The sequence below is a fragment of the Mercenaria mercenaria genome, chromosome 2 (genome assembly GCF_021730395.1).
Source record: "Mercenaria mercenaria strain notata chromosome 2, MADL_Memer_1, whole genome shotgun sequence".
In the NCBI taxonomy this organism is placed as follows: Eukaryota; Metazoa; Mollusca; class Bivalvia; order Venerida; family Veneridae; genus Mercenaria; species Mercenaria mercenaria.
The window spans coordinates 35,318,266-35,342,522 of NC_069362.1; the positions used below are offsets into that span (position 1 = coordinate 35,318,266).

The 24,257-nt window shown below is 37.4% G+C and overlaps 2 protein-coding genes across 2 annotated transcripts in view; both read left to right on the plus strand.

Moving 5' to 3' along the window:
* The window catches only part of LOC128549072 (lysine-specific histone demethylase 1A-like), a 46,262-nt gene extending 35,853 nt beyond the window's left edge, over positions 1-10,409 (plus strand). Inside the window, exons 10-17 of the mRNA XM_053525199.1 lie at positions 335-469; positions 1,618-1,691; positions 2,071-2,219; positions 2,778-2,873; positions 3,124-3,326; positions 8,826-9,068; positions 9,438-9,519; positions 9,839-10,409. Of these exons, the coding sequence (XP_053381174.1) occupies positions 335-469; positions 1,618-1,691; positions 2,071-2,219; positions 2,778-2,873; positions 3,124-3,326; positions 8,826-9,068; positions 9,438-9,519; positions 9,839-10,050 (1,194 nt within the window). The 3' untranslated portion in view covers positions 10,051-10,409. The remainder of the gene's footprint in view (positions 1-334; positions 470-1,617; positions 1,692-2,070; positions 2,220-2,777; positions 2,874-3,123; positions 3,327-8,825; positions 9,069-9,437; positions 9,520-9,838) is intronic.
* A 4,685-nt stretch (positions 10,410-15,094) lies between these two features.
* LOC123562664 (phospholipid scramblase 3-like) lies at positions 15,095-22,136 on the plus strand. The gene is made up of 5 exons (XM_053525201.1): positions 15,095-15,240; positions 15,729-15,849; positions 17,933-18,035; positions 20,463-20,521; positions 21,362-22,136. Exons 1-5 carry the CDS (start codon positions 15,095-15,097, stop codon positions 21,386-21,388), a joined length of 456 nt encoding a protein of 151 aa, XP_053381176.1. The 3' UTR covers positions 21,389-22,136.
* Positions 22,137-24,257: the final 2,121 nt, after the last annotated feature.

The window sequence follows — 24,257 nt, forward strand, 5'->3', positions numbered from 1 at the left end:
GCAGGTGATGCATGACGTTTCAGTGACGCACAATAACAAAGTTTCCCTTTAGTTTTATTGTTTGTAGCATAACGGTATGTTCTTACCGTAAAATAACGTATTTTGAATAGAGAAATATGCTATAAGGAATGGAGAGAAACTATCAAGGTACCTGATTTTTTTCGTATCTTACATATTCAATGCATGAATCGCTAGTTGTCATAACAGCACAAGATTTATCCTGCATGGGGGGTGCCAGATGGGTTTTGCCGGCATGGGTAAAATCAATGAAATGCAAGAAAAGAGAAATTATGTTTTTTAATGTGTATGATGAGTGGTGTGTTTCTGTTTTCAGTGTCTGGTATTGAAGGACAGGATTGAGGAGTTACATAAACAGTGGAAGGAAGCATCTGAAGTTAAACCACCGAGAGATATCACTGCAGAATTCCTCATCAAGAGTAAACTCCGGGATCTCAAAGTAGCTGGCAAGGTAGGGGAGGCTTCGAACATGGTCAGTCGGATTGTATATTTGTGTTAGACCCCTTGTGTGTCATCCAGTAAGTGGATATTAACAGATAAACCTAATATTAGTGATGGAGAGAGTACAGAGTATGATACCTTGAAGCAAAATGTAAAAACATTTTGGATGATAGATAGTGTTTTTATGTGTTTATTAAAGCAATTACTGATTTTATACAGTGAGGAAGTGTGGGTCAAAACTGTTTGATGTATTGAATTGGCATATGTACAATTTCATGTTTTATAACTGATAGCGGTTAATGATTGTTGGATACGTATAATATGTAACTGTTTTTGGCAAATTGTAATTGGATTAATCAAGAACGAATTTTACTAAGATTTTTGGCCTTTGTGCATCTTACATGGTTTACATTAAATTTTATGTTGTGTTTTACTACATATTTTGAAAGAGTTGATTGTTCTGTCATTTCTGTGATAAGCACCTTGGGTAAACCACATGCCATTTTTTGAGCCTGGATATTAATATAGTTGATAGAAAGACTCCCTCTATAGTAAGACCATTTTAATCAGTCCACGAAGTGGTCTTAATAGCAGAACTTTACTATAGTTGAATGTTTATTGTGTGTCTCTGAATCTTAAAAAAAGAAATAAGGAAAATGTAAATATGAAGTTGAAACTTTGTGTCTCGATCATACTTTTCTCGAAATTCCGTCCCTCTTGAAGAATTTTTCAGGTCTGTCAAATCCTGTTTGCATTTTCACTGTGTTTAAATTAAGTCCGATTTGCTGTGTCAAGCTATGTTTAAGTGAATAAGCAATGAAATTTATGTCTCTGCTGCAGTGAAAAAGTTATTGCCTACATCAAAACATGATCATGCCTTGCAAATATTAAAAAAGTATTTATTTCAAGTTCCTTAGGACGGTACTTTCAGAAAAATGTATAAACTTTATATGCCATGATAGCATGGACATGTTTATGAAATTATGGCAAAACAGTGAAAAACACCTGATACAAGTTTAATTTTAATGTTGAATTCTGGTTGTTTTTGAAGTGAAATTCCCTTGGAAATTGAGATACTGAGATTAAGCTGTAATGTAAAGTAACTTGGAAACTGTTGGTTTGTTACAGTGGCAATATCATTTTAATAAATGATTTCAGGAGTATGATCAGTTAATAGAACAACAAAAAGAGATAGAGGAAAAAATATCAGACCTTGAAGCCAACCCTCCCAGGTAAGAATCTCATTGTTTACCCTATTATATTGTTGTGTTAGATAGGAGGGTTATCAGCCGACAGGTTTGGTGTTCACATGTAAGAACTCACTCACCTGAATGCATTATTACTTTTAATCTTTAGCATTGCATGAAATGTATTTAGCATTACCAGCCATGGTAAGAATTTTTCGGCAAATTAATGTTTTCTACTGCAAGAAACATTTTTTCCAGTGTTCATAAAGAAGCAATATATTAATTTCAGTTCTGTATAGTTGACTTTGATTCAGTTTGTCTCATCTCAAGGTATTTAATTCAGAATTTTGATTCAGCTTGATTGAATGATTCTGTTACACCTTGTACTAGTTCTGTTTTTTTGTGAACTTTCTGTCCCTTTCAGTGATGTTTACCTGTCATCAAGAGATCGGCAGATCCTCGACTGGCACTTCGCCAACCTGGAGTTTGCTAATGCCACACCCCTGTCTCTTCTCTCATTGAAACACTGGGATCAGGATGATGATTTTGAATTTTCAGGCAGTCACCTCACAGGTAAGGTGTTTTGTTCATTCTGTCAAGAATAATTAGTTTTTTTTTATGGAAGTTTACCTGCTGGCTAACTGTCTCCAGTATATGTTAGAAGTAATCAGATATTACCATTTGTGACAGGAAGTATAAAACAATATTGTATTTTCATATATAATTGGTGTATGTATTACTTGGAAAAATACTGTTTTGTATGTTCAAGCTTTGTGTAATGTCTGTATGTTAGTTATAGATTGATGTATTTGATATTATTTTTCATTACAGTGGATTTTTATGCTCTGAGTGTCAGTCGCATGTAAGGTTTATAAATCAGTAATATGTGTATTTCGAAGAAATCTCATGGCAAAAATAATAGTAGAATAAAAGGTCCTTGTTTATGCTTTGGGGTATTTTATGATTTAATTTTGATTAATGTGCAAATTGAAGAGGGAAAGACTTTTGTATCGATACTGACAAAACTTACTGCCTGCACATGAGTAACTTTCTCCCCACCTGTATAGACACTTGGGTAGTGTTTCCTGTCATTATTTCCAACAGGTCTATATAACTTGTCTCTTGTTTCAGTTCGGAACGGTTACTCCTGTGTACCTGTAGCATTATCTGAAGGTCTTGATATAAAGTTGAACACAGCTGTCCGTCAGATCAGGTGTACTACAACAGGTAAACTTTTTGTCTGTCAGAGAATGTCTGTTCTATGTACTGTCAGATTTGTTGACTTAGGTCATACACTTGTTAAAGTCAGTAAATGCTCCATTTACCTATTTATTTGTCAAAGTAATGTAAATAGCATTCTTTCATATGATATGTCAAGGCCATTTAGATTGATTTAAACACCTGTTTTGCAATTTGATAACAAAAGTTTAGAATAATTTTATATTGATTAGTAATACATGTTTATCTGTTTGCCTAGGTGTTGAAATATTAACCAGTAATGCAAAGAATAATAGCAATCAGCAGACATTGAAGGGTGATGCAGTGATGTGTACATTACCTCTTGGTGTGATGAAGGAGAGTGTACGGGGTGGAGGTACAAACAGTGTACAGTTTATGCCCCCTCTTCCAGACTGGAAGGCTGCTGCAATACAGAGGATGGGCTTCGGCAATCTAAATAAAGTATATTCATTTCTGTATTCTCAATTAATGTTTTAGTATGAAGCAATTTGTATGTCTTTTTGGTCATTAGCTTGACTTTTCGAAGAAAATGTAGAGCTATTGCACTCGTCCCAGCGTCGGCGTCGCCGTTGGTTAAAGTTTTTGATAAAGTCAAATATCTCTGTTACTATCAAAGCTATAAGCTATTGCACTTGTCCCGGCGTCGGCGTCGCCGTTGGTTAAAGTTTTTGATAAAGTCAAATATCTCTGTTACTATCAAAGCTATTGACTTGAAACTTAAAATAGTAATTTACTATCAAAGTCTACACCAGGAGAAACAATCCCCATAACTCTGATTTGAATTTTGACAGAATTATGCCCCTTTTTAACTTAGAATTTTTGGTTAAAGTTTTTGAATAAGTCAAATATCTCTGTTACTATCAAAGCCATTGACTTGAAACTTAAAATAGTTATTTACTATCAAAGTCTACATCAGGAGAAACAATCCCCATAACTCTGATCTGAATTTTGACAGAATTATGCCCCTTTTTAACTTAGAATTTTTGGTTAAAGTTTTTTATAAAGTCAAATATCTCTGTTACTATCAAAGCTATTGACTTGAAACTTAAAATACTTATTTACTATCAAAGTCTACACCAGAAGAGAAACAATCCCCATAACACTGAATTGAATTTTGACAGAATTATGCCCCTTTTTAACTTAGAAAATTTGTTAAAATTTTTGATAAAGTCAAATATCTCTGTTACTATTAAAGCTTTTGACTTGAAACTCAAAATAATTATTTACTATTGAAATCTACACCAGGAGACACAATTCTCATAACTATAATTTGAATTTTAACAGAGTTATGCCCCTTTTTAACTTGGAATCTGTTTTTACTGGCAAAGCTCAAATTCAGAGTCAAGCACTAAGAAAAGTCGAGTGCGCTGCTCTTGTTAGCTCACCTGAGCAATGCTCAGGTGAGTTTTTCTGATCACTCGATGTTCGGCGTCTGTCTGTCCGTCGACATTTAGCTTGTGTATGCGATAGAGGCTGTATTTTTCAACTGATCTTCATGAAATTTGGTCAGAATGATTAGCTTGACGAAATCTAGGCCGAGTTCGAAAATGGGTCATTTGGGGTCAAAAACTAGGTCACTAGGTCAAATCAAAGAAAAACCTTGTGTATGCGATAGAGGCTGTATTTTTCAATTAATCTTCATTAATTTTGGTCAGAATGATTACCCTGATGAAATCTAGGCTGAATTCGAAAATGGGTCATCAGGGGTCAAAAACTAGGTCACTAGGTCAAATCAAAGAAAAACCTTGTGTATGCGATAGAGGCTGTATTTTTCAAGTAATCTTCATGAATTTTGGTCAGAATGATAACCTTGATGAAATCTAGGCCGAATTCGAAAATGGGTCATCTGGGGTCAAAAACTAGGTCACTAGGTCAAATTAAAGAAAAACCTTGTGTATGCGATAGAGGCTGTATTTTTCAATTAATTTTCATGAATTTTTGTCGGAATGATTGCCTTGATGAAATCTAGGTTAACTTCGAATATGGATCATCTGGGGTCAAAAAGTAGGTCATTAGGTCAAATCAAAGAAAAACCTTGTGTATGCGGTAGAGGCTATATTTTTCAGTTGATCTTCATGAAATTCAGTCAGAATGATTGCCTTGATAAAATCTTGGTCAAGTTTGAATATGGGTCATCTTGGGTCAAAAATTAGGTCACTAGGTCAAATCAAAGAAAAACCTTGTATATGCAATAGAGGCTGTATTTTTCAATTGATCTTTATGAAATTTGGTCAGAATTATTGCCTTGATAAAATTCAGGTAGAGTTTGGTTATTGGTCATCTGTGGTCAAAAATTAGGTCACTAGATCAAATCAAAGAAAAACCTTGTTTATGCAATAGAGGCTGTATTTTTCATTTGATCTTTATGAAATTTGGTCAGAATGATTTCCTTGATGAAATCTAGGTCAAGTTTGAATATGGGTCATCTGGGGTCAAAAACTAGGTCACTAGGTCAAATAAAAGAAATACTTGTGTTTGCTCCAATTTTAATGATACTTGGTCAGAATATTTTTTTCCATGCAATCACTAGGTCTATGTTCACACTGTTATGTTGTATTATGGTGTGTTTCTCAGGTGAGCGACCTAGGTCTCTTGTTATCCCCCGACGAAAGTCGGAGGGATATAGTTTTGGCGTTGTCCGTCCGTCCGTCCGTCCGTCCGGAGCCATATTTAGGAAATGGTTGGGAATATTTATTTAAAACTTCATATACATGTTCACCACAATGAGTTCTAGCGGCCCGTCAATTTTCAGTCAGATTGCCCAAGTAACACCAGAGTGATGGCCCTTAGAAGTTTCTAGTGTTAACTATATAGGGTACTATAAATATGGCAATTTCTGCATCATAACTTTTGATATATTTGACCTAGAACTGTGAAACTTAAACAGAATTTAGATCACCATAATGTGGTTGTGTACACACAATTTCATTTGGATTTATATGTAAATTAAGAGTTATTGCCCTTTAATTGTATAAAAATCCACATATTTGTACATAACAAACTTACCATTTGGTAGAATTTCATTCAACTTATTTCAATCTTTTCCATGAACATTTATTGTAAACAAGTGAAGTTGTGTACCCACAGCTGGTCACCCCCTTAGCTTGATCACCCCATCCCCCCCCCCCCCCCCCCCCCCCCCCCCCCCCACAAAAAAAAAAAAAAAAAAAAAAAAAAAAAAAATTCATTCCTTATTTTAGATTTTTTCCAAACAGACTTCATATACATGTTCACCACTATGAGGTTATGGGACCCATCAAGTTTCAGACAGATTTCCCAATGTAACACCAGAGTTATGGCCCTTAGAAGTTTCTAGTGTTAACTATATAGGGTACTATAGATCTATAGATATGCCAATTTCTGCATCATAACTTTTGATATATTTGACCTAGAACTATGAAACTTTAACAGAATTTAGAGCACTATAATGTGGTTGTGCACAGACAATTTTGTATGGATTTCTTTTGTAACTTCAGAGTTATTGCCCTTAATCGTCTAAAAATCCACATATTTGTACATAACAAACTTACCATTTGGCAGAATTTCATTAAATTTCTTTCATTCTTTTCTTACATTTATTATAAACATGTGAAGTTGCGCACCCACACCTGGTCACCCACTTGCCTTGGTCACACCCCCTTCCCCTCCCAACCCCCCTCCCCACCCCCCTCCCAAAAATTTTTTTTTTTTTCATTTCTTTTTTTAGATTTTTTTTTAAACCTTCCAAGTTGTACCATTCCCCCACCTCACTTCTCCACCCAGTCATGCCCACCACTGATCATGCATCCTCTGCCTCCCCCCCCTCCCCCCTCCAACTTCCCCCTTTTACCTTTTTTCTTTTTTTATGCCCCCGAAGGGAGGCATATAGTTTTTGAACCGTCTGTCAGTCTGTCGGTCTGTCAGTCTGTCCGCAATTTTCGTGTCCGGTCCATATCTTTGTCATCCATGGATGGATTTTCAAATAACTTGGCATGAATGTGTACCACAGTAAGACGACGTGTCGCGTGAAAGACCCAGGTCCGTAGCTCAAAGGTCAAGGTCACACTTAGACGTTAAAGGTCATTTTTCATGATAGTTGGGCGTGTCCGGTCCATATCTTTGTCATCCATGGTTGGATTTTCAAATAACTTGGCATGAATGTGTACCACAGTAAAACGACGTGTCGCGTGAAAGACCCAGGTCCGTAGCTCAAAGGTCAAGGTCACACTTAGACGTTAAAGGTCATTTTTCATGATAGTGCATTCGTGTCCGGTCCATATCTTTGTCATCCATGGATGGATTTTCAAATAACTTGGCATAAATGTGTACCACAGTAAGACGACGTGTCGTGCACAAGACCCAGGTCCGTAGCTCAAAGGTCAAGGTCACACTTAGACGTTAAAGGTCATATTTCAACATAGTGCATTGATGGGCGTGTCCGGTCCATATCTTTGTCATTCATGCTTGGATTTTAAAAATATTGGGCATGGATGTGTACCACAGTAAGACGACGTGTTGCGCGCAAGACCCAGGTCCATAGGTCAAAGGTCCTAAACTCTAACATTGGCCATAACTATTCATTCAAAGTGCCATCGGGGGCATGTGTCATCCTTTGGAGACAGCTCTTGTTTCATTTTTAATTTTCAATCAATATTTATAATCAGCATGTGAAATTTTGTTTCCTCTCCCGTTCCCCTGCACCCCTACCCCCTAAAAAAATAAATATATACATATATCTATATATAGAAATATATATATATATTTCCATTCCTTTTTTTTTTTTTTTAAAATGTTCAAACCTTCAACATGTTAAGTTGTGACTGCACAAACCTTGCCCTCAGCCATGTTCAAGATATCTTACCTGTGTTCTCTTAAGGACATCTGATCTTTTAAGTTCAAATGTACATGTAAAACAGCAACACCTGGTGCCAAACCACTCAAAGACAATATTTCATTCCAGTTAAACTTCAAGCTCATATTTCAATTAACTGCATTTAATTTTAAAAGCTAAGCTTATTACAGTAAGCATATCCCAATCAAAATAAATTCTTTAGTCAGGATCAAAGTATCATACATTTATTATGTACTCTTTAATTAAACGTTTGTTTTCAGTTAAATTGATTTTGTCTAATGAAATTATTTGCTTCTTATTAACATCCTTAACTTTTTGCCGAATATATCTTTTTGCCATTCCTCACCACAAACCCTTTCGGCGGGGGATACCAATTCATCAAATTTGCTTGTTTTTGAATAGGATTTAATGTGTTTTTAGTACCTCTTTTCTGAGATATTGCCAGTTGCACTCCATGAGACCTAAGTGGAGCCTGATTTTCTCTCGGGACAGTATGTTTAGTCAGACTGTCATGTAGAGCATTGGCTTGGCAATGAATAAGTCTCCTGACACCTTGATTGAACTGATAGCCTAAGTTTTGCTGATTCATTGTGCTGTGGAAGACTATCAAATTTAGAGCAAGCAGTATTAGTATTTCTGAAACTGAAATGAAGATGTACTGGTATTCTCCTCATTTGTGTGAATGTTTAAAAACTTTGTAACAGACATCTGTTTAGATGTCAATGAATAAGTCTCCTGACACCTTGATTGAACTGATAGCCTAAGTTTTGCTGATTCATTGTGCTGTGGAAGACTATCAAATTTAGAGCAAGCAGTATTAGTATTTCTGAAATTGAAATGAAGATGTACTGGTATTCTCCTCATTTGTGTGAATGTTTAAAAACTTTGTAACAGACATCTGTTTAGATGTCGGGCAAAATATACTATATACTGTGAAATCATTTCATTTCATGTGGACAAAGTTGAAATGAGATTTGGAGGATTAAATGAAACCACAATTTCCACAATAGTTAGGCCCTCTCGAAAAGCGCTGATTGCAAAGTATTCCATAATTGAAGACAAATCCTGAAAAAGATAAGAAAGCTTTTAAATGACCTTATTACTTTCAGGTTGTGCTGTGTTTTGACCGAATATTCTGGGACCCAAATGCCAACTTATTTGGTCATGTTGGGAGTACCACAGCAAGTCGTGGGGAGTTATTCCTGTTCTGGAACCTATACAAAGCACCAGTATTGCTAGCCTTGGTGGCAGGAGAGGCAGCAGCCATCATGGAGAATGTCAGTGATGATGTGATTGTAGGCAGATCTATAGCTGTACTGAAAGGAATCTTTGGCAATAATGCTGTACCACAGGTAATACATTGAAGGGGATTTATACATGTACTAAAAGGAATCGTTGGCAATAATGCTGTCCTTCAAGTGAATCTTTGGCAATATGCTGTACTTAAAATTAATCTTTGGCAATAATGCTGTTTTTGAATCTGTGGCAATTATGCTGATCCACAGGTAATATATGGTAGACAGATTCATAGCTAAGCTGAATGGAATCTTTGGCTATCATGCTGTACTTGAAAGGAATCTTTGGCAATAGTGCTGCACTACAGGTGTTATATCATTTGGATCACAAAATGATGTAGAATATTTAGTTATGTTTTAGTTACAGTAAACAGAACAGATTTTATTGTAAAATATCATCACTATTCTGAAACCTGAATATTTCAGCCCAAGGAGACATTGGTAACAAGATGGAGAGCTGACCCATTCGCCCGAGGATCTTACTCCTTTGTAGCTGCAGGATCTTCAGGTATATTGACTTTCTGTATTTACTTGAGAATTTAAACTCCTTTCAACAAGTATCCTTTCACGACAAATAACTGACGTTTTAATGGTTATAACTTGGTCAATTTCCAAGGTGTTTCTTTAACTTAGCCTGTGTTGAATTCTTGCATATTAGGCCATGTTGCTGGCTTGTAGAAGTCTTCATGACTATAGAAACATTTTTCCAGAATAAAGGTGTACAAAGACCTTGTTTGGCTCTGCTGAAACTTTTACAATGGTTATACTTAATAATCTGTATCTCTTCATTACAAATTGTATAAACTAATTGTATTCTTGTGTTTCAGGCAATGACTATGATTTGATGGCCACACCTATATCCCCTCAGCAAGGCGCCATGCCCCGCCTGTTCTTTGCTGGAGAACATACAATAAGGAACTACCCAGCAACAGTACATGGTGCCATGTTGAGCGGGTTGAGAGAAGCCGGCAGGATCGCTGACCAGTTCCTCGGAGCTCCCTATGCTCTACCAAATAGACAACCTTCTCAAACTGTATGAAGCAAAACAGTTTTGGCTTTGAGAAAAAGTGAAAGTTATGTTCAGGATGTTACAGACTGTTAGCAAAGGTATTGCATTGAGATGTTGAATTATTCTCTCCAGCTTTGCTGAGGCAGTTTACTGCAGTAATTTGCAAGTATTTAGTAGGACAACGAGATACTTCAAAGAACATCAGGAGATCTGTTTAAAGATTTATTTATCTTGTGTTGGTGATTGTAGTAGGTGGTTATTGACTGCCAAAAATGTGTTCACTAGCTGAGAAGATCTGTATCTATGTTCACTTCATTCTCCTAGACAGAAGTCTTGATTTGTCAGTGCTATGTCATTTTCAGAATAAATTGCGGAATGTATTAACACCTGGATGAATGTTTACAATGACCTGATATACAGTGTGCTCATACAATTCACATACAAAGTTTCACATTGTTACATATTATATACACATAGAATTTCTACAAGCTCATTTCCCACAAATCATCCAAATTGCTTCTTTACTTTGCAATAGATTTTTAGCTTGATCTGCGGACGAAGCTTATGTTCCCCGTGACGATTTGATAAACGACATTGTGTCTGAAATCATTCCTCCCTTCACCCCTGATTCATGTTGGGAAGTTGGCTGGTTAGGTTAACTGCCTGCCATTACATAACTGAAATACTGTTGAAAAATGGCTTTAAACCCAAAACAAACAAATTAGATTATTCAAATATTTAAAAAAAAATTGCCACCAGGAGGGATATGGCAATCTTTGTGAATATGCGTATACAATGCACTAGTAGAAGTAAAAGATTTTTTTCACAAGAATTTCTCACAAAAAGTCCTTTTGTGACCATCTGTCAATACTATTCAAATTATTCTGATTCTTAAAAAACATTGCTGCTGGTAGACATGGTCACTTTTCTAAATAATTGTATAGTGGAAACTAGAAAATAATCATATCAGAAACTGCTGACCTAATTTCAAAATAACATTTCCCGGCCACTTGCTACTAAGAATATTCAGTTTGTCTGAAACATACAGTTGAAATCCTGTAGATGTTACCTGTTTGAGCTGTAAAATTCAGGTAAGCGATATAATGCCATCATTGTTTTCTTGTTCATGCAATTATTTTCTCAGTTCATAATTCATAAAGTGCAGTCATCACCTTGTAGCACAAATCTTAAAACCCTCATCTTGCTTTGATTAAGGAAATGATTTTTTTCTTGACCTTTATAAATTTTGTCATAGAATTTTATTATAGGGCACTTGTAAGTTAACACTGAACTTCACATGCTAGGGAAAGCATTAATTCAGCTCTTTAAAGAAACTGATGCAGCATGAATACAGGGGAAAATATTAACTTTTTTCAGCCAGGGGCCACCTGGGCCCCTAACTTTTAAAAACTAGGGGCCCAGACCAAAAGTTAGGGGCCCAGTTAATACGGTCAGGTATCTGTAGTGAAATATTGCATTTCAGGTCGCTCTCATACAAACCGGGTACATGTATGTTCAGTTGATTATCAACATGTACAGGGGATTAATTGATACAAGCTAATGCTTGTTTTATGTAATTGTACAATTGTATTTAATGGAAATTAAATTTAAACCTTTCAAAACTCAACAGGTTAAAATAAACATATTCAAAATACATTCCACATGTGACAGTGTTAAACTTTTCAACTTTAAATGTTTCTCATGTCCCCCAACAGCAAAAACTGCAAATGAGACCTTTATCAGTATTTTGCAACCAGAGCCTGTTTTCTTCCCATTTTTTGTTAAAGTTCCTGGACCTTTTGTTTTTTTCATAATCTTGATAATATTTTCGCTTTTCGGCCGCCGTTTGTACTTGCTTTTCAGCGGGCTTAGTAACCCCATCAAGAAAATGGCACATTTTTTCCTCAGTTTGCTGGCTTCGCGTACATCACACATAGGGCGCGGATATCGCTTTGTATCAACTTATACGGAAGATAACAGTATCAACTTGTAAGGTAGCACGTCATGTGGTACATTTAAGCTCCGCCTTATAGTGTATGAGGACGGAGGTATATTTCGGCCCATCATGTCATTCTGCGGTACATTGTTAAAAAAATTGTAAACATATTTTTTTTATGATTTGATAAAGGATCTGATAATGAAAACAAAACATTTGCAACTGTATTAGATTAAAATATTTATTTTTTATTAAATACATTTGTCTTACAATTTAAAACATCAAATATCAATTTTCTTCAAATTCACTCCACAGACTTGAAGTCTCAAATGATTTGAAAGGTAAGGCATAATTATGTGTGACTACAAGTAGACCAAACGTTTAAACATACGAGACAGACCTGCCTTAGAGGTTGATAACGAATAGAAAGGGTGTTGTGTGTGTGCGTGCGTGTGTGTGTATGTGCACCTAATACTTTTCTTCTTCTTCTTCCCATTAAAGTACAGGGCCCTCTCTGGAGCATAGACGTACTTGAAAACTGTACAAGGTAAAAGTGAGGCGCAGAAACAAATGTGCAGGATAAAAGAAGATAAAACCATGAAGTGCGTCTAGTGAAGAGTGCCCAGTCCCGCCTTGAAGCTGTCCAAGGTCTGGGAGGTGGCAATGGCTTCTGGCAGCTGGTTCCAGAGTCTGATAGCAGACGGAAGAAGGAGTTCCTGTATGTGTCTGTCCGGCAATAAGGCACCAGGTATCTGTATGTGTGACCTCTAGTAGACAGTGCGGCTGGGTGTAGGTACATGGGCGCAGGGATATCAATAAGACTGTGTGTAATTCTGTACACAAGTATCAGCTTTGCATCAGCTCTGCGCTGTTGCAGCGTGGGCCATCCTAAAGTGGCAATCATCTGTGATGTGCTGCTTGTCATCCTATAATCCCCAGTAACGAAGCGTGCCGCACGTCGCTGAACCGCTTCCAGCTTATTGATGTTTCTACTGGTATGAGGGTCCCAGGCCGGAGATGCATATTCCATGATCGGTCTAACCAGCGTCATGTAGCACTTTTGCTTTGATACTTGAAGGACAGTTGGTAATGTTCCTCCTGAGAAATGCAAGACTGTTTTTAGCCTTCTTGGTTTGGCGTCTACATGGTCGTTCCACATGAGCTTCTCATGGATGGTAGTGCCAAGTTTACTTCCCGTTTGGTACACAGGCAAGTTGGTGGCCATGAATGTGATAGACTGTCTTGATTGGATTTCGCTTTCGTGTGATCCTGATGGTCTCGCACTTGGAGGGGTTAAACTGCATTTGCCAGTCTGTTTCCCACTGCTCTAATCTGTGGAGGTCTTGTTGCAATATGTTTGCATCTTGTTGGCTCTTGATCTTCCTATAAAGAAGTGAGTCGTCAGCAAAGAGCCGATTTGTAGAGCTGACCTTCCCTGGCATGTCATTAATGTAGAGGAGGAAGAGCAGGGGGCCTAAGACCGAGCCCTGTGGCACACCAGATGTGACGGGTGCTGACGGAGACATGTGACCCTCGACTACAACTTGTTGGCTTCTGCTGGATAGGAAACTTTCAATCCACTGTAGTAAGTTACCCCTGATGCCGTAATGCCAAAGTTTAGCAGACAATCTGCCGTGGGGGACCTTGTCAAAAGCCTTACTAAAATCCAGCAGGATAGCGTCTATTTGTTCCTCGTCTTCGATGGCCTCAGCTAGGTCCTGGATGGTCAAGACTAACTGGCTTTCACACGAGCGCTTCTTCGGAAACCATGCTGTTGGTCTGTCAGGATATTGTATGCTCAAGGTGCTTCATTACTTGGCTGTGCAAGATGTGTTCAAATAATTTGCAACAGACTGACGTCAGGGAGATAGGCCTGTAGTTGGCTGTACTGTCCGATCCCCTTTCTTGAAACCGGGGTGACGAAAGCAGTCGTCCAATCAGTTGGCACAACTCCCTGCTGAAGAGAGGCTTCAAAGACCAGAGTCAGTGCAGGTGCTATCTCTGTGGCAAATTCCTTCAACAGTCTGGTTGGGATGTTGTCAGGCCCCTGAGCTTTGTGTTGATCTAGGTCAAGCAATAGCTTTTTCACACCCTGTTCATCAATGTGGAAAGAATCCATTGATGGGAAGGGTCAGTGTCCATTTCTGGAGTGTAGGAAATATCCTCCCGAGTAAAGACGCTGCTGAACTGATCGTTCATAATCCTGGCCTTGGTGGCTGATCACTGTATCCGATACCATCTTTCTTCAGGAGTGGCACGCCACTGCTCTCACATCGCTTCCCATTGATGAGGGTGTAAAGTTTCTTGGGATTCTTGTCACTAGTAACGATGTCGTTGACGTACATGTTGTATGCCTTCCTACACTCTCTCTGTGTATCTTTCTGGAGCTTCTTGTAGGTATCTGCAGTGGTCTGAGTAGGGTTCTGCTTCATCCTCTTGTATGCTCTCTTCTTTCGACGTGACAGACGTTTAAGCTTGCGATTAACCCACGGCTGGTTAAATCGACTTGATGTCAGCTTAGAAGGCACCTTATCTTCGGTAAGTGATGTGCAGAAGTTCCTGAACGCTTCCCAGAGGTTGTTTATGTTTGTAGTAGAATCGTGTTTTTGGATAAAGTCTATTGAGAATTTATGAATTTCTGATCTCATATCATCAATATTGGCATTCCTCCAAAGAAGAATTTTCCGCTGAGGTAATTTCTTTCTGGCAGCTTGAGTACTGGCTTCAACAAAGACTATATCGTGATCACTCACACCAGGGATAAGCTTGGTCTTCATTACAAGTGAGGGTCTGTTTGTAATAAAAAGGTCTAGAGTGTTATTTCCCCTGGTTGGAAAGTTTATCATTTGTTCTGATCCGGTGTCATTTTGGTTCCACACAAGCGATTATGTACTGTTTCAGATATGTTCCAGATGGCTTTATTTCAACTGGAAATCGACATTTTTAGTTGAGCTTTATTCGTTTTAAAGACTTACGTTGTACAGCTTGTGTAGCGCAACTGTTTTAAAGGTTGATGCGCCATAAATGTCTAATTAATAACTAAAAGTAACTATTTTGACAAACTCAAATATTGGACAGTCTTGTAGTGTATCTGTCTGAAAGGTTGGTATGTATAATGCATTCATATTACCGGCTAAAATGGTAAACTTGACAATTAATTTCTTCAATTCCTCTCTTAAATGTGATTTTAACAGAAGCCGTTTTCTGAGAGCTATCAAGACAGCATTACACGGGGGATTAAGAGGTGTTTCCATTTGGTCGCTATTAGGGAAAATTATGATGGTGTAATATGAGTTTCTATATGAATACCTTCTTGTCAAAATTACACTGGGGATAAGTTGTGTCTTCACATGACCGCCATCCTGGGCATAATTAAGACCAGGTAATATAAGTTCCTTTATTGCTGTCTGGAAACATTGTTTTGTGTTAGTCGCTGTCTGGGCAAAAGTGAGCTTATCAACGTTATGTGAAGTTGAAATAAAAGTAATGCTTTTTATAACACGTGACTTATATATTGTACTTAAGACTCACATAAACGGAGTATATGAAGAGAAATTGAGTTCAACTAATTCTTTTATGAAAGCACCTCCAGTAAACGGAATTTCTGTTTCCAAAAGGAATGTTTTGAACTGTAGTCTGTTTTAACCATTCGAAGTCATTGACCATTCGAGTGTTACTTTTGCATTAAGTTAAATGTCTAGACAAAGAAAGTATGCTTTAAGTTATATAGCTAAGATGTATTTCATGTTAGAAGATAACAAATTTTTTACAGTAATTCCAAGTGGGCCACTCATATAAAGATTCTGGACGAAACTGATAAGCACGTGTTTACCATCTGGATTCCATGTTGCGTTTGCCAGGACGTCTGTTGTCCGGATGACATCGTAATTCCGGTGAGTCAGTGAGCAATGCTTCTTGTACAGTTTGTTAAAACGTTGATTTATACGACAAACTGACGTCCTGTTTATTTATATTCGGATAAATAAAGTTCAGCATGGTTTTATCAAAATAGTTCGAAGCAAGAATAAAAACAGTCAGTGCCTTTTTGAGGCTTATTATTCATCTAGTTTACTACAATTCATCGCTGAGATTCTTACATACTGAACCACTCTGACTAATGCCCTCTGGGCTTTAGTTCATGCGAATGTGAACTCTGAACCGTGATAAATCAGGAGGCCTTGATTATTTGATAATCACATGCTTTTACCAAGCCCTGAAATAGAATAAACTTGAAATTAAACAGGCAGAAAGTCGTCTGCTCTTCTGTTCTGCCGTTGTGTCGCGGTGTTGTGTCGCGGTGTGACTCAAAGCAAACGCTCTAGGAGTGTTACTTAATCACAGCATCCGTTGTACTGAAAGGTATATTATCTATAGTTCTTTCTATTCAACATACGCAGCAGTTGCATCTGTTTTAGTAACAGAGATAGCTTTGGTAAAATGCCTGACATCTTCCGCCTTTAATATCGAAGTAGGTGCACATCCTGTTCTAGTGTACTTGTTATATAAGATAAATTGATATATAAACAAATATGTCAACGGCATACCTAGAGAAAAATACCGATATATTTAAAACGTAAACCAGATTCCATGGCAACACTGTCTTCCTGAACCAAAGTTATTTCATATATTTCTTATCTTACATTTGTATAGATCATGCAAAGAATATGACAGGCTCTGAATAAGACGCTTATTGTCCATTTAGACAAATATCCGTGCTTTTTTTCAGTTTTACAAATTTTGTTACATGCAGCAGTGAATATTGAAATTTCTTAAATTACAGGTCATGTAAATTGCTAACCTGTTACTCTTCAGTCTTTATCAGATTTGTTAGGTACAATACACAAAAACAACAATAACAGGAGGCAACACAAAATAAACATAATTATGTTACTTAAATGTTTAAAAGATCACGGATGCTTTAAAAGGACAGATGTGGTTTTTATTGGGATAATACCATAATTATCTAAGTGTATTTTGTTTCGTTTGTCATCTGCACGCTCTGTCTTTAATATTCTCAAATGAAGATGCATTGAATTTTATACGTATTTACTTAGTTATTTCTGTTTAAAATTATTCCTAAATCCTTCACTTTTTTGACGATGTATATACATGTACATTGTTTTGCAACACGCTGTAAACAGTACATCTTGCCTAAAATGTACTTGTAGGTATCGGTGTCAATTTATGACTGGAGTTGCCTTGGACTGCGTTGTCAATAAGAAGATAAACCAATTTATATAATCCGCAAATATGAATCCCTCCACCTAAACTTAATAATTATTTAAATACAATTTCTGCTGCAGAAATGTCTTCACAAAACAGAAGGGTACAAAAATATACACTTAACGGGTCATTAAGTGTCTAATTATATGAGAGGATTTTATTGTTGAGCCATCTTGGGAAAGTGAAGACATAGTTGTCCAACTGACTGTTCGGTGTGTGTGCTTTCGTGCGTGTTAGTGCGTGAGTCCGTCCGAATTTGATTGTCCGGATCATAAATTTGGCATGCATTGAGCAATCTTAATTATTTTCGGCATGATTGCTAACCTCAGTGAGACGGAGTGTCATGCACAAACCCCAGGTTCCTATCACAAAGGCCAAGGTCACAGTTGGAAGTCAAATGTCATATCAGTCTTGTCCCATCCGTAATATGACACGCATTGAGAAATCTTGTTTATATTTAGCATAAAGGTTGAAGTCCCTGAGACCGACTCTGTCTCAAAGGTAAAAGTTACATTTAGGGGTCAAAGGGCTGGACATGATGCTCATGGGCATCTAAATTTTCTGAAAATTCGGACTTGAATTCTGAAAACCTGCGTTTAACTATAGGGTATAGACTGTTTAATGGCAAAATCTAAAAAGAACTTACTTGTAACAAGCATATAATATTCAGCAAGACGTGTAAAACAATGGACTTTTGTCGTATGGATATATGCTAGACTTAATTCTAACCTGAAACATTATATGAATATTTAGATAACAGACCCGACACTTACGCAACAGATAGGGAAAATATCCAAGGTATGGCGCGGATGTTGTGTGGAAGCCATCGTCGATGCAGACACTTTTCGTTTGGAATGTAATTATAGTCCTTTCTTATTTGACGTGTGAATTTAAAACCTTCAGCTACTTTTGATCATATAAGCTGTTTTTGTGCAACCAAAAGTTAAAGGTTTAGTTCAGTTTTATCATGTTTATTTTAAAGAGAGCATTAGTATTTTGCCTCTGCAAAGTGAGTGTCACCCGCGCGACTTTCAAAATTATACATATGAGCCGCACCAACAGAAAATTTGGTCAATTTATGTCCCCTTTTGAACGTAAAACTCTTTTGATATTTAACCTTTCTGGGTAATATTTTGCTGCTTCTGGGACAATATTTCGAATAGTCGAGCTTGGCTGTCTTACGGACAGCTCTTGTTTTCCAACAAGTCTAGTTTTTTATAGTTTTTAGCTCACCTGTCACAAAGTGACAAGGTGAGCTTTTGTGATCGCGCGGCGTCCGTCGTCCGTCCGTCCGTCCGTAAACTTTTGCTTGTGACCACTCTAGAGGTCACATTTTTTGTGGGATCTTTATGAAAGTTGGTCAAAATGTTTATCTTGATGATATCTAGGTCAAGTTCGAAACTGGGTCACGTGCCGTCCAAAACTAGGTCAGTAAGTCTAAAAATAGAAAAACCTTGTGAAGTCTCTAGAAGCCATATATTTCAAAAAATCTTCATGAAAATTGGTCAGAATGTTTACCTTGATGATATCTAGATCAGGTTCAAAACTGGGTCACGTGCCTTCAAAAACTAGGTCAGTAGGTCTAAAAATAGAAAAAAAATTGTGACCTCTCTAGAGGCCATATATTTCAAAAGATCTTCATGAAAATTGGTCAGAACGTTCACCTTGATGATATCTAAAAAAAGTTTTGAAACTGGGTTACGTGCCGTCAAAAACTAGGTCAGTAGGTCAAATAATAGAAAAACCTTGTGACCTGTCTAAAGGCCATATTTTTCATGGGATCTGTATGAAAGTTGGTCTGAATGTTCATCTTGATGATATCTAGGTCAGGTTTGAAACTGGGTTACGTGCCATCAAAAACTAGGTAAGTAGGTCTAAAAATAGAAAAACCTTGTGACCTCTCTAGAGGCCATATATTTTAAGAGATCTTCATGAAAATTGGCTAGAATGTTCACCTTGATGATATCTAGATCAAGTTCGAAAGTGGGTCACGTGCCTTCAAAAACTAGGTCAGTAGGTCAAATAATAGAAAAACCTTGTGACCTCTCTAAAGGCCATATTTTTCATGGGATCTGTATGAAAGTTGGTCTGAATGTTCATCTTAATGATATCTAGGTCAAGTTCGAAACAGGGTCATGTGCAATGAAAAACTAGGTCAGTAGGTCTAAAAATAGAAAAACCTTGTGACCTCTCTAGAGGCCATACTTGTGAATGGATCTCCATAAAAATTGGTCAGAATTTTTATCTTGATGATATCTAGATCAAGTTTGAAATTGGGTCACATGCCTTCAAAAAGTAGGTCAGTAGGTCAAATAATGTAAAAACGTTGTGACCTCTCTAGAGGCCATATTTTTCATGGGATCTGTATGAAAGTTGGTCTGAATGTTTATCTTGATGATATATAGGTCACGTTTGAAACTGGGTCAACTGCGATCAAAAACTAGGTCAGCAGGTCTTGAAATAGAAAAGCCTTGTGACCTCTCTAGAGGCCATACCCTTGAATGGAACTTCATGAAAATTGGTCAGAATGTTCATCTTGATGATATCTAGATCAAGTTTGAAACTGGATTACGTGCCCTAAAAAACTAGGTCAGTAGGTCAAATAATAAAAAAACCTTTTGACCTCTCTAGAGGCCATACTTTTCATGGGATCTGTATGAAAGTTGGTCTGAATGTTCATCTTGATGATATCTAGGTCAAGTTTGAAACTGAGTCAACTGTGGTCAAAAACTAGGTCAGTAGGTCTAAAATTAGAAAAATCTTTTGACCTCTCTAGAGGCCATATTTTTCAATGGATCTTCATGAAAATTGATCTGAATGTTCACCTTGATGATATCTAGGTCAAGATCGAAACTGGGTTACGTGCAGTCAAAAACTAGGCCAGTAGGTATAAAAATAGAAAAACCTTGTGACCTCTCTAGAGGCCATATTTTTCATGAGATCTTCATGAAAATTAGTGAGAATGTTCACCTTGGTAATATCTAGGTCAAATTCAAAACAGGGTCGCGTACCTTCGAAAACTAGGTCAATAGGTCAAATAATAGAAAAACCTTGTGACCTCTCTAGAGACCATATTTTTCAATGGATCTTCATGAAAATTGGTCAGAATTTTTATCTTGATAATATCTAGGTCAAGTTCAAAACTGGGTCACATGAGCTCAAAAACTAGGTCACTATGTCAAATAATAGAAAAAAACAACGTCATACTCAAAACTGGGTCATGTGGGAAGAGGTGAGCGATTCAGGACCATCATGGTCCTCTTGTTTGTTGTTTGTATTTCAGTCCCTCTTGACATGGCGTTAAACACAAAGATACTTCTGATGGGTGCACTCTTCATGGTTGTAAGTATGATGAAACAGACATTTGAGAGATTGTGACTTCATATGTGTTCATACATGACATGAAGGGTCTGCTGAATTATTCCACATTTTAATTGAATTGAGCTTTCAATTTTCTTAATTTGACACCTTGGAGGCTTATTATGCCCAATGCCAAATAACGAAGGTGAAATTGTAAAGACCTTTGTCGAACCGTCTGTGCGTCTGTTAGTCAGTGCTTCCGTAATACTTTTGTCCGAATTATAATTCCAAATCTGCTAAGGGACTCTCTGGGATGGCCATGTCCTAAATGGCTCTCGTTGAAATACTGAAAAAAAAGCGTAACGTAAAAGTATGAAATTGCAGCGTCTCCGTTTACATTCATTTTCGGTCATTTTTTTTCTAATTCAGCTATGTGTTAAACTATTACTTTGAAACTACTTTAAATTAGCATGCTAGACACGAGTTATTCTGCAACTGAGACTAGTGTAGATAAGTTTGATGAACATCTGCACTGTACGTCTTTTAGGCAATATATTTTTGGTAAATGTCCCTTTTAAAGGTTAATGGCATTGTCCAAACTGAAACATTAACAAATTCATTTTAGATATTTAGCAGAGTAAGGACCAAGCCGTGATGCGTAATCACTTTCAGGCGATTGTATAAAAAATATCAAGCCGAGTCGAACTTTTCTTTTAGCAGTTAAACGCTTTGTGAATTCGTATCTTAAATGTTCCAGTTCTAGAAATAGATCAAAATCAAAATTGAAACAGTATTTGTTTAATGCAGTATACTTAATATATATTGATTGGTGATTTATTTGCTGTCGATAAAATGCATGTTGTTTTATTTTTTTGTGTACAGGATTATCTCCGTTTTGAAGCGAATTAGCTAGATTATAGTGCACGCATACTTCAGTGTACCTTTACAGAAGTCGCACAAACCTCAGTTCATACTCGGTCTAGCACACAAACGTTTTTGGAGGACTTAAATCTCTGCATTGATGTGAAAATTCTTTACACACCAATGGCTTTGAAATGCAAGAAACTGTATTGCGCAGATGGCTAACGATTTTAATATTTTTTATTCACAATGACATGTACATAGATTTTATGACAGTTTTATTATTTATTTTCTGTTTCGTTTGTTTGATATAATTATTATCACATCACATTATTGCGTTATCTTGTTATGCACTGTTGTTCCTTTGTGCCATATCCTATACTTGAATACTGACACCAGTCAAAATTTCTTGCTTGCCTGTTGTTTTTTTGTTTGCTTTTTTTGTTTTTTGTTTTGCTGTTGTTTTCAAATTAATGATAAATATACTACAACGAAATGTTGAATATAGAATTACCACTGCCTAATTCCCTCAACCACAGCATCCCCTGTCACATCACGTGTCACTCCGACCCTACCACTCACTACTTCCATACACCATCGTATCTCCTGTCATCACGTGTCCCTAACACTAACACTTCCTATTTCCCTCAACCACGGCATTGCCTGTCACATCATTTGTCCCTGACACTATCCCTGCGTTCTTCCCGCTGTCACATCATGTGTCCCTGACACTGTCCCTGCGTTCTTCCCGCTGTCACATCATGCGTCCCTGACACTGTCCCTACGTTCTTCCCGCTGTCACATCATGCGTCCCTGACACTGTCCCTACGTTCTTCCCGCTGTCACATCATGCGTCCCTGACACTGTCCCTGCGTTCTTCCCGCTGTCACATCAAGCGTCCCTGACACTGTCCCTGCGTTCTTCCCGCTGTCACATCATGCGTCCCTGACACTGTCCCTACGTTCTTCCCGCTGTCACATCATGCGTCCCTGACACTGTCCCTACGTTCTTCCCGCTGTCACATCATGCGTCCCTGACACTGTCCCTACGTTCTTCCCGCTGTCACATCAAGCGTCCCTGACACTGTCCCTACGTTCTTCCCGCTGTCACATCATGCGTCCCTGACACTATCCCTACGTTCTTCCCGCTGTCACATCATGCGTCGCTGACACTATCCCTGCGTTCTTCCCGCTGTCACATCATGTTTCCCTGACACTATCCCTGCGTTCTTCCCGCTGTCACATCATGTTTCCCTGACACTATCGCTGCGTTCTTCCCGCTCTCACATCATGTGACCCTGACACTATCCTACGTTCTTCCCGCTATCACATCATGTGTCGTTCTTCCCGCTGTCACATCAAGTGTCCCTAACACTATCCCTACGTTCTTCCCACTGTCACATCATGTGTCCCTGACACTATCCCTACGTTCTTCCCGCTGTCACATCATGTTTTCCTGACACTATCCCTACGTTCTTCCCGCTGTCACATCAGGTGTCCCTGACACTATCACTACGTTCTTCCCGCTGTCCTATCATGTGTCCCTGACACTATCCCTACGTTCTTCCCGCTGCCACATTATGTGTCCCTGACGTACTATTTGATTGTTAAATGTTAAGCGTCATTGAATAAATTTTAAATCATGAATATTTGTTATAAGTGCATGTGACCAACGATTTAAGGCAAAACTGTAAATGTTCCACGAATAGTTTCCGGTCAGTAAAATTACACAAACACACCAACATCGTTAAGACAAGACAATACACATTTTATGGTGTTTCGTTTGGACCTTCGAGATTTATATTTCTGCATCCCGTATCTTGAAAGTAAAGTACACAAAACACGATGATGGAAGTGGAAATCACGAAACTGCAATAATGAAAACGCAGTATAATTTCATCATCGAATTTTCAGCTATTGCCATCGTGTTTTTACGTTCATCATCGTACTTTCGGCTTTCGCCGTCGTGTTTTCGTGTTCATCATTGTAGTTTCTTGATTTCGACTTTCGAGATATAGGTTCGGAAATAAAAATCTCGATAGTACAGACGGAACACCGAAACATTTGCTAAAACTAAATTTGAAAAATAATGCCACAGCTGATTCCCACGTGATGCTACATGTGTAAAAATTTCGAAAAAGACTTCACTCTGAAAAAAAAAACTTACTCATCACCTATATAGTAAATATAAATCTATAAAAAATAGTTGTACGGTTGTAGTCGACAATCCAATTAAATAGGACTGCTTTCCCTATTGCAACATGATTTTTGTGTAAACCTCGTAAAGTAAAATTATTCAATTCATAATTCAAAATAGTTGCATATTACGCATGTTTCATATATATTTCAACTTTTTGCGTTGTCATTCTAAATTCTCATATATTTGTGATTATCATAGAAAACCAAGATACCACAGGTGTATCGTCGAAAATGTAATCGATAATGCTATTTCTGCTGAATATGTATTAGTCTGCCTATATATCCAGAAAAGTGGCCTAGAAATTGCTTTTGATGGCATTTTTTGTTAATGCCCGACAGCCGTATTCATTGTTAACTTTATAAGAATTGGAAAAGTTTCAGTGGGGGCTGTCGCCTTCTAAGGGTCATAGTAAGGGCACAGCACAAGGTCAAAGGTCAATAAGTGCATTTTGTTATAAACGTCAGATTTTCGCCAATTTGCTACCTATTAATATAAACTTGTAATTTTTCGGTGATAATTATGAATTTGAGAGATAAAATAAATTACTTCGTGTATATTTATTGTATTTGAGACTGGCAAAATTCAAAACGACTAGAGTTATTTCTATAGAATGAGCTTAATTTTTCGTACGCTCTGATAATCTGTTTATTCATAAAAGCTATCTTTTTCATGTTTGATATATTCTAAAACTTCCGTTTTATTCAGGCTAACACTTTTT

Excerpts from the sequence above, each read along its gene's own strand:
- LOC123562664 (XM_053525201.1), top strand. The coding sequence starts at position 15,095 with ATGGTAAACTTGACAATTAATTTCTTCAATTCCTCTCTTAAATGTGAT. Across the intron at positions 15,241-15,728 it reads TTAGGGAAAATTATGATGGT|TAATTCCAAGTGGGCCACTC; the intron begins GTAATATGAGTT and ends AATTTTTTACAG. Across the intron at positions 15,850-17,932 it reads CGGATGACATCGTAATTCCG|ATAACAGACCCGACACTTAC; the intron begins GTGAGTCAGTGA and ends ATGAATATTTAG.